General features: G+C 38.9%; 1 protein-coding gene across 1 annotated transcript; it reads right to left on the bottom strand.

Annotated features, from left to right (window-relative positions):
• Nucleotides 1–1,491: 1,491 nt before the first annotated feature.
• Nucleotides 1,492–12,756, bottom strand: LOC147853023 (uncharacterized). The gene is made up of 11 exons (XM_087333507.1): nt 12,561–12,756; nt 4,351–4,438; nt 4,113–4,259; nt 3,907–4,038; nt 3,505–3,640; nt 3,289–3,327; nt 3,083–3,157; nt 2,932–2,991; nt 2,746–2,810; nt 1,981–2,071; nt 1,492–1,703 (listed from the first exon to the last, which is right to left on the bottom strand). The coding sequence occupies exons 1-11, from the start codon at nt 12,721–12,723 to the stop codon at nt 1,647–1,649; spliced, it is 1,053 nt and encodes a 350-aa protein (XP_087189633.1). The 5' UTR covers nt 12,724–12,756; the 3' UTR covers nt 1,492–1,646.
• Nucleotides 12,757–14,085: the final 1,329 nt, after the last annotated feature.

The following is a 14,085-nucleotide window of genomic DNA, read 5'->3' as shown; positions in this document are numbered from 1 at the left end:
TAAAAAACTTAACTTAATGAACACAACAAAATAGAAATGTGCTTCACCTTCATGATATCGTTCGATATTAGTAAGGCTTGCTTCATGAGCTTACGAGAAGCTCGTCGATAGCTTCTAGAGTCGGTCGTATCCCCAGAAATGGTGCCACATAGGTGTGTAGGATCGATGTGCACCACATTGGAACACATCTATGAATCGATAGAGTTGTGCCACTTCTCAATATCATTGGGCCGAGGATCAAGATCAATGTATACCCTATTTATAGGGGACCGAGCAAAGGTGGTTGTCAGGCGCCCTTGAGCTACTTGCTTACTTAACCTTAGTGATTAGTATTTATACTTACTCTCTCCCACAGTTTGTGCTCTCTTGTAATAGAAGTAGATGTACATACAAACAAGAGACAAGGATGAAATACAATACTTCTTACTATTAAAGTGGTTTTGCACAATACAAGAGCAAAGAGATTACAGTTTAGCTTAACTAGCTCGTAACCCTAATCAATCTTAGCTCTAATAGAATATTATGGGGTTAAAGTGAAAGCTCTAAATCACTAAGTGAAAGGGAGAAAACCCAAGATTGGAGAAGAGCTAAAAAAGTCACCAGTCACCAAAAGGTAGCTTTTACAGCTTACAAGGTTAGTGGATTCCTTTTATACTAGGTTGCCCATTAGCTACATTGCTTTCTAGTTGGGTTTACTCTATCCCCTTTTTGGTATGATTTGTTGAGCTTGGTGTCCCTTGTGTTCTTGAGATTCTTTATAATTTTTGTGATAAATAGATGCACCTATAGCATAGAAAAGTAAATGTAAGAAAAGTACGTATTCCTCATCCAAAGTTGTGAGGCTAGTGGAATTATAGTGTTATTAGCCATAGCAAATTTTATGAATTGCTTGAATAAGGGGAGCTCAATTGGAGGTTACATATTAGCAAAACCAATGTATAGAAGAGTCTACAGAATATGGTTCCTCATACATGTAACCAAATGGAACTAAATTTCAAGATTCAAGAAATGAATGCTTTGATGACTCTACATATAGATCAAAATGTATTGCTGCTTCCACATCTTTCACTGCTTCAAGGCTCTTTCTTATCCTCCATAATCCAAATAGAAATGAGATCATTATTGAATACATGCATCCTTGTGAAGAGATCCGCTTAAGAATCAATATATGTGTTGATTGAGCATTCATATGCATTCTTTCCAAGTTTCATCATTTGGTTTGGTCATCTATAAATGCATGAACATATGAGTCTTCATTATTTTCTTTTCTAAACTTCCTTTCAAAGGTATCAACTTCTAAAATCATCTTATTTAAAGGAGAAAAAATTACTTGACTTTTTTGTTGCCTACTGTATTTATTGGCTAAGATAGTTATATGAATTTGCTAGTCTAACTAGTTTAACATCCATACATTCAAATTGCGCTTCGAGTTTATATTTCTTGTCAAAACCATTGAAAAACAAATTAGAAGTGAGATAGAAAGCATTAGTGGAACGAATATACAGATTATCATTGCCTTAAGGAAGATACAAAGGCTGGTTTCCTAAATCTATCGACATATAAATTAAAAAAACAGGTAAAATAATATACAATGGATAATAATTAAAATTAACCAATGTGTCTAGTACTAGAAAGTTGAATAAATGTCAGTTTGAGAGAGCTTGCTGTGTATATGTCCATCCATAGGTGCGAAGCAAGCGTATCTATTAACAAACATTGTATCAGTGACTTTATATAAAACCTTAAGACATATAACACTATTTTTAAATCCTTAACTACTTTTCATCAAAGGATTTAACAGAAGGAAATAGTTTACATTATATTTTTTATTCGTATACCAAGAACTTGTTTTATCGTGGAAGATTTAGTATACAGTCTAAATTTTATAATCACAAGTTCTAAAGCAAAACGTTTAAAATCCTTAACTCTAGCTTGGGACTTTCTAATTTATATAATTCATAACCTTGCTTGTATGCTTACCTGAGCAAATGCATAAATTGCTTGAATGATTCGAGCATAATCTGTACCCACAGACTTGATAACAACATCAGCAAGGAGAGTTCCCCACACTCTGCAAAATATTATATCTCAAAACAAGGCATGTTTTAAGTCACATAGTTCCTTTTGTTCTAATACAATTTATCCATTCCAAATTTCACAGAGAATTTACATCATCTTTGTCAAAACAAAAACTTTAATTATCTTCACCTTCAACCTAGAAAAAAAAAGTATTTCTTTTCACTTAAAACTTTGCTGAATAAAAATAAATACATGAATAAGGTGTAGCAACCAGGAACATGCCCGTTCATCCAAAAGCAGGAAATGTTTTGTCAGATATATTTGAAGCTAACACAATTATTTTATCCATAAATATATATATATATCCAATCTTCCATGCTTTGAATCTTTGAAGGTAATAAAAGATTTCAATAATCTGATTTTTGAAACACAATACACTCCCATAGTAAACAACCAGCAGTATGTTCCCACATTATGCATGTAAAAAGATAACATCTAGATTCTAATGTTTAATAGTTTCATCAAATGGTTTAAGAATGAACTATGCATTATGTGCTTTAGATTTCTTGTTTTTATAACAAAGGACTTTTTGCATTTTCCAAAACGAAATAGATTTTTAAAACCTTGAGAATGGCAAACTACACTAACTCATACCAAAAGACAAAATCTTCACAAATCACAGAAAGGAACTTCTAATATAACTTTCTGGATATTTATAGCACTTACAATGGGCCAAGCAGCAATGACGTAGTGCGCACAGTAGCATAGCATGAAGCAACCCTAAGAAGCCCCTATGATAAAATTAAAATGCTCAGCGATATACATACATGTTCATAATATGAACAAAATGAATCATAATTCAATATGAACCTAAATGTATAATATATCATTGAATATATGACTGAGTACTACCTGTCTTGCCCCAAGTGCTGCGATCCGAGTTTGCAAGTTTAAGGCAGCAACTTGTCCACCCTAGACATCACCAAACAACTTGGATGTTAATATAGTCAAAGAAACTAGAAGATGAAGTTGACTAACTAAACGTCTATAATGAACATAGTGCCTTCTTCAAGACTTCTTTTGCCAACTGGTACCGGGTCGATTCAACAAGAATTTTTGCACAAAGTCTTCTTGCCACCTGTAAGCCATAGTCAATAAAAAAGCAAAATGTTTTGCAGACAGTTAAAAACAATTATCTTTTGATTACATAATTGCTGTGCAGAAAAGGGACATGGGTAGATGAAAACAATAATACTTGCATATTCTGACCATCTTTTGGAGAAAAGAAATGGTGACAGCACCTCCTCCCTAAAAATCAATAAGAACGAGAACTGTTAAAAAATAACATGGACCACCAATTATAGAAAGCCCCACCATACAAAAACGGAAGAATGAAAAGGAGAATTTATTTACAGTACACATAAAAAATGATATTAATTAGAAAATAATGTTGGCATAGACATGAATCCTTGGTGCATAACCCACCTTCAAAAGGATCTTTAACATCTCCCCACCTCCCAGTTTGAGAACAAAAGGCCAAATTCTGGAGTTTTGTGTCAAATGATCTACATTTGGTGAATTAATAGGAAATTGATGGTTCCAAGTAGGTTGCTGTGATCCCCTACAAGAACAAGTTTGATAATCAATCATTGCCATAGAACCAAAATGTAAAATAATCAAAAACTCAATATGAAAATGAAAGATTTACAAAATAGAACATCTCTTTGCACAAGAAAGAAAACAGAAACATCTATCGAAATGAAGGAGAGAAAGAAAAAAGTTAGCTTGACTCAATCTAAGACTTACAGGAATCATTCATTGTATACACGAAATTTATATAATCGTTCTAAATACAAAGATTTTTCATTAAACTACTGAAATAATCACCTTGTACTTTGCTGTAATAGGTGTAAGAATATCTCAGCTTCCAAATCTTCAGTTGAAAGTTTTGTTGAGCAACAGACATTGAGTTTTAAACGAACACATAATAGTACATTTCGATACGAAGGCCTCCAGCCCCTATAATAAAGATGAATATTGGCATGATTCACAAAATAAATTACTGAAGCCACAAGATTTATGCAAGAGCTAACCGTAAAGTTTCTTTAGAATTTGCTGCCAAATATAAGAATCTCATTTCCAAGCGTTCTATCAGATCCTCTCTTTGTTCATCCTCATGGTCAGTCCCCTCGAGAGACCCATCTCCTTTTGTTACTGACTTCAATATTGGACTTAACAAGCTGCAACATATTCAGTAGATAAAGATGGTAAATATCTTTCACCGTTGCTAGTGAATCGACAAGCGAAAGTATGATTAATGATGATAAATACCTTTTGCCATATAAAATATTTGATAGTTCATGTAATTCAGCATCACTTGCTAGCTCAAATACAGCATGAAGTTCTCTATCCAGAGGTGCTGCAAAGATCCTCAATTCCCAAAATAACTCTTATTAAGCACGCCTCTCTTTCTCAAAATCAAGCTACAGACTCCAAGTCTCTAATCAATAAGCTAATCGCATACTATGTAAATATATTTCACTTGGTTCTATTGATCATATTTGACCTCCAAGGAAGATAATAAAATCCATCTATCCTCTCTAAGCTGATGATATTGTGCTGATCTGCAACACTCCAAGAACCACAAACTAAAGTGTGGCTATTCTATGGAGCAGAAACCTGGGGGCCAAGTCTTAACAAGGAAAATAACTGGAAATATTTAGAGAGACATTATTCCGATCACTGATCAGTATCCAACAGCTTTGGGAGCTTCCTACGCGAAGGTACTCAAGGCACTTCTGTTATCGAAACAACTTGCTGAAGATGGAGATATTCGTTATTGGTATGCTGAAACCCAACAGTGGTTCAAGTCACATGGCATAAACATAAATGCACTACCCCAACTCCAATATAGCTTGGATTGTCCCCATCTAAACATGACCAGTGAAAAAGGACAGAGTGATCCAAACTAATATTATCAGATCGGAAAACAAAATAACATGGATCAGCTGCACAACATCTATTGATAGGAAGTTGACCCACTATAAGACACTTTTTACACACATTGGAGGATGGATTCATCATCAGACCCTCTTATAAGGACATACATCTATGATATGCATCGCACAATGTGATAGGACAGCTGTGAATTTCGTCACATCAGTTAGAGATTGAGGTAGGCATATATCACGAATACTTCTAGAAGAAAGAATTTCCCAATTGTGCCACTAGGGAGTGGAATCTGAACAACACTATGTTTGTTATTGTACTGTTTTTTGTGAAATAAGAGAAAAAGAATGATTGCCTCTTTAAGCAAGGAGTTGGTCCATTATGCAACTTAATGGAATATGCGGACCAATGGTGTTCGGGACTTTTCTTACTAGAACTCAATAGACACAAGGAGAAGTTGTTGAAGGACAACACAGCCACGCAAACTCATCTCTATGACATTGCAAAGGGGTAGATTGGGCAAGTACAATTTGTCGTGCACGTAGGCCCCCGCCTCATGAACCACAATCTCACCACCCTTTTCATTGACAAATAACGGCCATTATCTCCCACCACCGCAGATGCTTCCCTCGCTGCATAGACCTCTCCATTCTGGATCACCCATGCTAGAGATCTTTTAGAGACAAAAGGTACAATATATCTGACTTCAGAATTAAGCAGATGTACGTGGTCTAAGCTACAAATATTTCCCTATCCCTAAGATACAACCCCCTTAGCCATAGGCAAAAGTCCCACATCTGTCATCTTGAACACAGAGCATAACCTTTGCTTGATCCAGGGTGACTTCAACGTTGTCCATGACATCCACATATGGCACCAGGATCAATATCTACTCAGTTAATGTTTGACATAGAAATCCTAAATCTGTTCATTGTAAGGAATTGTCAGTTTTCTTATACCGAGCGCTGATGTTTGCTTTAGCCCGAATAAGACTTCCATCCTTGTCTTTTGAATTGGGTAGCTCAAAACCCAGTCAGTGCTTTACGAATAACTCCTTGAAATATCCATTTAGAAAAGCATACTTGACACCCATCTAGTATATTAGTCCATTCCGCACTGTACACACTGCCAACACGGCTCAAATCATCCCATGTCTTGCAATCAAATCAAATGGTTCCGTCTTTTACACATTCCCTTCACTATAGGTCTTGCGTTATATTTATCTACAAATTCATCAACCTTATACTCAGTTTCCCAGCCAAACCAGGTTCCTATGATCTTGTTTGTTCTATAGACTAGATCTCAAGTCTGGGTGTCCATTATACACCAGCTTAGACACAATAACATGCTCTTCCACAGAGCTCGGTTAATTGACCTCTTCAAGGATCTCCATCATAGGTGCAGACTTAACAATCTGATCCGCTACGTCTTGTCATGTTCATTTGTGGATATATGTGTATCAGTGGCAAGTGCTGACACTTGCTTTTTGAATTGGGTAGCTCAAAACATGATGGCTGCTCAACAATACCTGCTTTGCCAGATAGACATTCAAAAAGGTAGAGTTGGCATCCATCAAGCATGTTGCCCAATTACACACTAAAGATGCTGTCAAGACCACTCTGATTCGATAGGAATTAAACCATTAATTAGAAAAAATATAGAATTCTCTATTATATTGTAGATAGCCTGCAATTAAAATAATAGAGGCTTACAATAATAGAATAGCTTGACATCTTGATAGGTTTGATTGCCTTAAGCAATGATATCCTCTTGATTTCACAGCCGCCCCTTTTTATACATGATTTTAGTTATCTGGGGCACACATGCTTCATTACCACCAGCCTACCCAAATTACCACTCCCACATACACATCACAAGCTGTAAATTTGGATTGGTTTACCACAATGCACACCATATATTGAAAGCATCATGAAAACACTTCCAACATGTCTACTCCTCTATTCTCCTAGATCTCTACAAACCCACTGTTGGATTAGAAATCCGCAAACTCTTATCTTGACTCTTGGAATCAATCCTCCCCCTCAAGAAGCAGAATTTCATCCTGGTCCAGATTGAGTTGTTCAAAGTTCACCCAGTCCTCAGCCAAGTTTTCATTTATGAATCATTTTGCGCTTTACCTACTTTGATTGGTAGGTGGGGATACCTTTCTCTTAAGACCTTGATTGTACAATCTGAGGTATGTGGATATCCACAAATGTATGGCAAAAGGTTTCATGCTGAATAAATTTCTAACGGAGTCATCCACTTTACACCTTTTTTGCAACTTCAATCAAATATATAGTTTGCATCACCACCCTAACTTCTTCTAGCTGATCTCAAAGACATTTTGTTCTTGAGTTAAATTATTTCGCCTTCTCATCATTTCCCAGCATTAACCGCCATCAATAATGAATTTGTTGCTCATACATAGTATCAACATCAAGTTGTCACGGAAATCTGCATGTACGTGTAGGATCCGGGGCAGGACCACCAAGGTCTTGGACCTAAGAGAAACGGAGGATGAAAGAGAGTTTCATCAGTTCCGGTTATTACGCCTGTTGTGACACCAACTGGTGTGTTTCCGGATACGTACTGGAAACAACCGAACGAGAAAGAGAGGGGGAGAGAGACCGTGCACGCACATTCACACACACACATCTTCTACTCAGAAACCGGAAAAGAGAGAACACACCCGACACTACCAGAGACACAGTTTACGCATAACTTCTTATATATGTATATTTATGTACAGAACGAGCAGAATACAACTCCGGCTCCGAGCCGGACCAAACTGACCAAATTACAGCCACTGTCTGCCGCCAAGCCGGCAGTCGTGGAGCTCTCAGGCTCGTCGCGCCGAGTGGGTGTTAGAGACATGAACTAATGTAAGCATTAGATAAGGATAGAATATAGATAGATAGATAGAAAGGAGAGTAGTATCAACATCAAGTTGTCACAAAAATCTGCATGTATGTGTAGGATCCGGGGCAGGACCACCGGGGTCTTGGACCTGAGAGAAACGGAGGATGAAAGAGAGTTTCGTCAGTTCCGGTTATTACGCCTGTTGTGACACCGACTGGTGTGTTTCCGGATACGTACTGGAAACAACCGAACGAGAAAGAGAGGGAGAGAGAGACCGTGCACGCACATTCACACACACACATCTTCTACTCAGAAACCGGAAAAGAGAGAACACACCCGACACTACCAAAGACACAGTTTACGCACAACTTCTTATATATGTATATTTATGTACAGAACGAGCAGAATACAACTCCGGCTCCGAGCTGGACCGAACTGACCAAATTATAGCCACTGTCTGCCGCCAGCCGGCAGTCGGGGAGCTCTCAGGCTCGTCGCGCCGAGTGGGTGTTAGAGACATGAACTAATGTAAGCATTAGATAAGGATAGAATATAGATAGATAGATAGAAAGGAGAGAGAGAAAGAAGGGTGCCAATCCACCCGACCACCACCACATCCTCGAAGGAATACTTCCACATTGCTAACGGTCTGCTCTACCGTAATGGGAAGGTTTGAGTTCCAGATTTTCCTGAGATCAAAAAGAGAATTCTTTTTGAATGTCATGATGCACCCTCAGCAGGGCACCCTGGAATACATCGTACACTCGTTCTCATCTCCACTCAATTCTATTGGCCTAAGATGCGCCCTGACATACATAGTTATGTGACTAAATGTCACCGATGTCAGGATAACAAAGCCGCAGGACTTTTACATCCCTTGGACATTCCCAATAATAAGTGGGAAAGTATATCCATGGATTTTATTGTTAGCCTTCCTCGCACCCAAAAAGGTCATGATGCCATCTGGGTTGTGGTTAACGGTCTACTCTACCGTAATGGGAAGGTTTGAGTTCCAGATTTTCCTGAGATCAAAAAGAGAATTCTTTTTGAATGTCATGATGCACCCTCAGCAGGGCACCCTGGAATACATCGTACACTCGTTCTCATCTCCACTCAATTCTATTGGCCTAAGATGCGCCCTGACATACATAGTTATGTGACTAAATGTCACCGATGTCAGGTTAACAAAGCCGCAGGACTTTTACATCCCTTGGACATTCCCAATAATAAGTGGGAAAGTATATCCATGGATTTTATTGTTAGCCTTCCTCGCACCCAAAAAGGTCATGATGCCATCTGGGTTGTGGTTGATAGACTAACTAAAATGGCCAGATTTATTGCTACTAAAACCACAGTAACAACTCCTGAATTGGCTTACCAATTCGTTGACGAGTTATTTCGTTTTTATGGGTTATCGATGGATATCGTGAGTGATCGAGATCCAAAATTTACTAGTGACTTCTAGACGCAAGTCTTCAAGAAGTTAGAAACTACATTGAGCATGAGCTCCACGGATCATCCTCAATCCGATGGACAGACAGAACGAGTAAATCAAATTATTGAGGACATGCTTCGAGCATACGTTGGTGCAAAACCAACAAAATGGGAACGTTATATCCCAATTTTGGAGTTTGCTTATAACAGTTCCAAGCATACATCGACGGGATATAGTCCTTTTATGTTGATGTATGGTTTTCAGCCACGAACCCCAATTGATGTTAATATACATCATGATGAGTTGCGAAGTACGCAAAACTTTCTTCGGGATATACAAGATATGTTGCATATTGCACGAGATAATATAAAAATAACTCAAGATAGAGCGCGTTTTTATGCTGATCATCATAGGCAACCTCATGTATTCAACCCTGGACAGAAGGTATTTTTACGTGTACCTCACAATTCTAAGACATTGTCTAAGGGTAAGTGCGCTAAGTTAGCCCCATGGTTTTGTGGACCTTTTACAGTCCTCAAACGCATTGGGTCATCAGCCTATCGTTTCGCTCTTCCCGATGGTGTTGAAATTCATCCAGTTTTTCATGTGAGTTGTCTAAAAGAACTTCTAGGTTCTAGCGACAATATAGTTACAACTGAAACTCTGGTTACTTCTGAAGAATTATTTTCTAAACCACATGTACCAGAAAGAATTCTCGATGTTAAAACAAAAAAATTACGTACTAAAGAAATCCAAGAATTTAAAACAAAATGGATGGATAAATCAATAAAAGATGCCACATGGGAACGCGAAAATACTCCCAGAACTAACTTCCCTAACTTTCCATTGCAAGAGTGCAATGTTTTAAAGAAGGGGAGTATGTTACGGGCATGGCCATATAATATCCCGTGGTGAGAATTTACCGTAGTATTCTATACACGTGGATAAGTGTGAGGGTTAAACGAGAGTGTAAAGAAGGAGAGAATTACTTTTAATCCTCGGGATTGAGACAACCCATTAGGCCAAGTGTGAACTTGCCTGGGGACCTTGGGTATCGCTATAAATAAGAGGCCTAGCTACCCTCATTTGATCATCTTGTTGACTACGTCGAGACTCTGTCTTGTGGTGGGTCAACTCTTGTAGCGAGCGCGCTAGCACCAAGTACGACTCGACGCCACACCGGTGGTATGGGACGTCGATCGAGGTTCGAGTCTATCTCGATCCCTTCGCTCGGGGGTGGTCGGGTGGATCAGCACCCTTCTTTCTCTCTCTCCTTTCAATCTATCTATCTATATTCTATCCTTATCTAATGCTTACATTAGTTCATGTCTCTAACAGTGAGGTCTTGCATAGAAGACAGAGCAGAAATCGGAAACTCCACATAGCAAACAAGCTCGAACAGAACTAAACCCTAAACCAAAAATGGAACCCCAAACCCCTAACAGACTAACGAACAGACAGAGAGAACACAAAAACCGGGAAAACAAACCAAAAATGGGGAACCCTTAAACAGGAGACTCTCCCTTCCTTTTATAACCCAAGGAGGGAGATACGTTACAAAGTCAGTCAAATATTCCTCATTTTCAGAGATATTTGCCTTGATTTCCAGAGAGATTGATGAGGTACATTACCACATCCCCACTATGTATGCAAGTGCACTAATGTACACATGACACTTATTCCTCATTAACTCCCGTGCACTTTAGCACACTTGCAATTTCCCTTCTATTTCTATTTACATTTCCAAAGGTACATGTGCACATGTTGCACACCGCCGACTTTGCCCGTTCCACCCAGTTTTCTCGCCGTTGCTGGAAATCCTCACAACAACGTCTTTTCCATGCTCACAAATCTTTGGCAGATATTGGTACCATCAACATTTGGTACTTTGGATCCATGATTCCCACCTGCTCAAAAACTACCCTAAGCTGATGACCTGGGCATCATATTTTTCAGGTGGGTATGGATATATTTCTGCACAAGCTCGATGTTCATTTTCACCACCCTTACTACTGCTGGCTGATCTCAAAGACATTTTACCTTGTGACGTCCACTCTCTAGCCCAAAGATGGCGTCCAAGTGTTCATAGGATTGTAAATTGGTGGTTATCTTGAACTTCCACAATGTATAGTTCAACCCATCTAGCTTTGCCCCAAACATTGTTGGTGGTCATGGCCTCACGATGCCAAGAGCCCCATTAGCACTTCCACATGTTGTCATTGTCTCATTCTCTAATTGAGCATCCACAAATTAATTTAACTGCTATCAGTTCTAAAACTCTTAGTACCATATCACTTGTGCAAAGTAACGTGCAGAATGTCAAATCTCCGATGCCATAATATATTGCGAAAATACATTGTGATTGCTTGAGCAGGTGATAGGTCTCATGTGCTCCTAAGCAAGCAGATACATATACAATGCAGAGGAAGTAGCAATGACTAAACCTCAGAATATCTTCTAAAGTTCTTTCTTGTACAAGAGGAAGTTAGTGTAAACAGTTAATCTGCCTACTAGAATGAATACACCATTTTTCCCTATTGTTCACATGATGGTTGTTGGCACTTGTTCAAAACCAACAAATGGCAGGTTTCTCATGCATTCAAATGAGCAACATGGGTATAGGATGGAAATATTACATTAAGAGCACATTACATCATCAACATGCCTAACGCAAGTTTTTGTATCCAGGCCATCATCCCTCGCTTTCAATATCCTCCTCCATGATACTTGATGAAGAGGAGATGTAAACAAACCACGATTCAGAAACACGTGCAAAAGATTTGGATGATTACCACGTGTCTATTTTTCAATGATCTACCATGATCGGATAATGTCCATAGAGCTCGGTTTGAATACTCTAGGATGACTACTAACACTCCTGGATCATATGTTATATGTTGCGTGTTATATGATGTATAATGTAGGTTGTATGATGCAGTATATTTCACACTTCTCTTCTGATAGTCTTGTTCATTTTCTTAGTAGATCACTATTATGCAGCTCCAACCTTCCTTTTTCTAACTACATTACTACCACATAGTTCCAATCTTCTTTTCCCTTGCTAGATTTACTACCATTTAGTCGCAATTCTATGTACATTCCAACCACGTGGTTCCAAACTTCGATTTTCCTACTAGACGTATTACCGTGTAGTTCCCATTCCTCATTTTTCTTAATAGGTTTATTGCTATGTTATTACAATTTCAGAGCTCGAACAGAAGCTGTGTATGAGATATCATATGGTGCACAATCACATTTCTAGGATAAATAGATAGACAGAGCAGAGTGGACGAACCTTTGATGCGACCACGGATGGTGCTAGCAAAGAAGCACTTGGAGGAGGAGGAGGAGGAGGAGGAGGAGGCGATGGGTCTGTCCCTGATGAAGAAGCGGTGCTGCTTCAGCGGAGCTGGGAGGATGAGAGGGCGATGGAAGCTGAGGGTAGAGAGCTGCTCCATGGCCGTTAATGTCTGTCTGTCTGTCTGTCCGTCCGTCCTGGCCCCCTGCCTGCTTCTCTCTGAGTCTCTATGGGGGTGGTTTAAAGCAAAAAAGCTTCCATGTGAATGAATGTATCAGTATGTATGTATGTATGTATGTATTATGTATGTACGTACATATGGGCGTGTGGTCATCATAGTCTCCTTGGTCCCTGCCCTATTCTAGAGTCACAGTCTCCTCTTGTGACTATTTTTTTGCTACCACATCATGTATAGATGCCTCTTCTTGGCGAGGGAATCTCCGGCCACGAACTGTGCAGGCTGTGTCGTTTCCAAGAAAGTGTGCGACCTGCACCATCAGATCTTTATCCAAAAAGTTGTCCGACTTGCCAATAACCCCGCCCCGACCAGCCTGTGTCGCTCAATAACCCTACTCAACCCCCTTCTACTATCACTGATAACCCGAATTTGCCCCTTCTACTATCTTCGATAACGGCTCTTTTGGGTTACCCGGCTCTGTCGAGGGTAACTCGACTAACAACAGTCACCTGGTTAATTCGAGTAACCCGGTTGAAAATTTGCTTTTGAGTTCAAAAAAGTTATTTAAAGATCAAAATCTCTGAGTTTTAGATATATAAAAACTCCACCATGAAAATTAAAATTTGCGCAATCCATCGCTAAATGTAAAGCAAAAAGTCAAAGATTATTCCAAATACCGTTCCGTCTCAGATTTTATCCATGATTAAAATTTGGGCCACCATAAAAATTTCAGCCAAGAGCAACAAAAGTTCAATGTAACAAAATTGCAACCACCATACACTTAAAATGCCACAAAATTCAACCGGGAAATGCTTCAAAGATCACACATATTCTGTAAAACCGTAATCACCTAAACTTTTAGATTTCAAAGACATAACAAATTATAACCACCATTATAGACACAACAAATTGTAGTCACCATTTTTTGAAGATATTAGAAGCTTCAACTTACACAAATTTCCAGTGTCACGAAAAGTTTCAAAGATCACACCATATCCATATCCATATCCAATGTTGATTTCAGAGACCAAAAACCTAAATAGTCACTAAATCAAAACAAAAAGTCCAAGATCATGGCTATTGTGGGGAGGATGGAAAATTACAACCATAATTTTTGCAACAATCAGCATTCGAGTCTCTCAAAGTCAAGGTCAAGCCATCACAATACAAAATCTGAATCTTCTCAGTCTCGCATATTGGCAACCGCCTCTTAGCACGATAAGCACCTCTTTGTCGTCTTCTGGTGCATGTTTTGGTCTTATTTGGGGAGTTGCCAATAAGTTCTTGTGAAATGTTACTGTGGCTCCTGTTAGGAACCAGGTCCCTCCGGATGGGAAGGAGAGC

This window comes from Azolla caroliniana, unplaced genomic scaffold (assembly GCF_043228905.1).
Source record: "Azolla caroliniana isolate FFs.n. ecotype wild unplaced genomic scaffold, voAzoCaro1.0.p SCAF_17, whole genome shotgun sequence".
NCBI classification, from domain to species: Eukaryota; Viridiplantae; Streptophyta; class Polypodiopsida; order Salviniales; family Salviniaceae; genus Azolla; species Azolla caroliniana.
The sequence above is the reverse complement of the archived record's forward strand: the minus strand, read 5'-3'. Positions and strand labels throughout refer to the sequence as shown.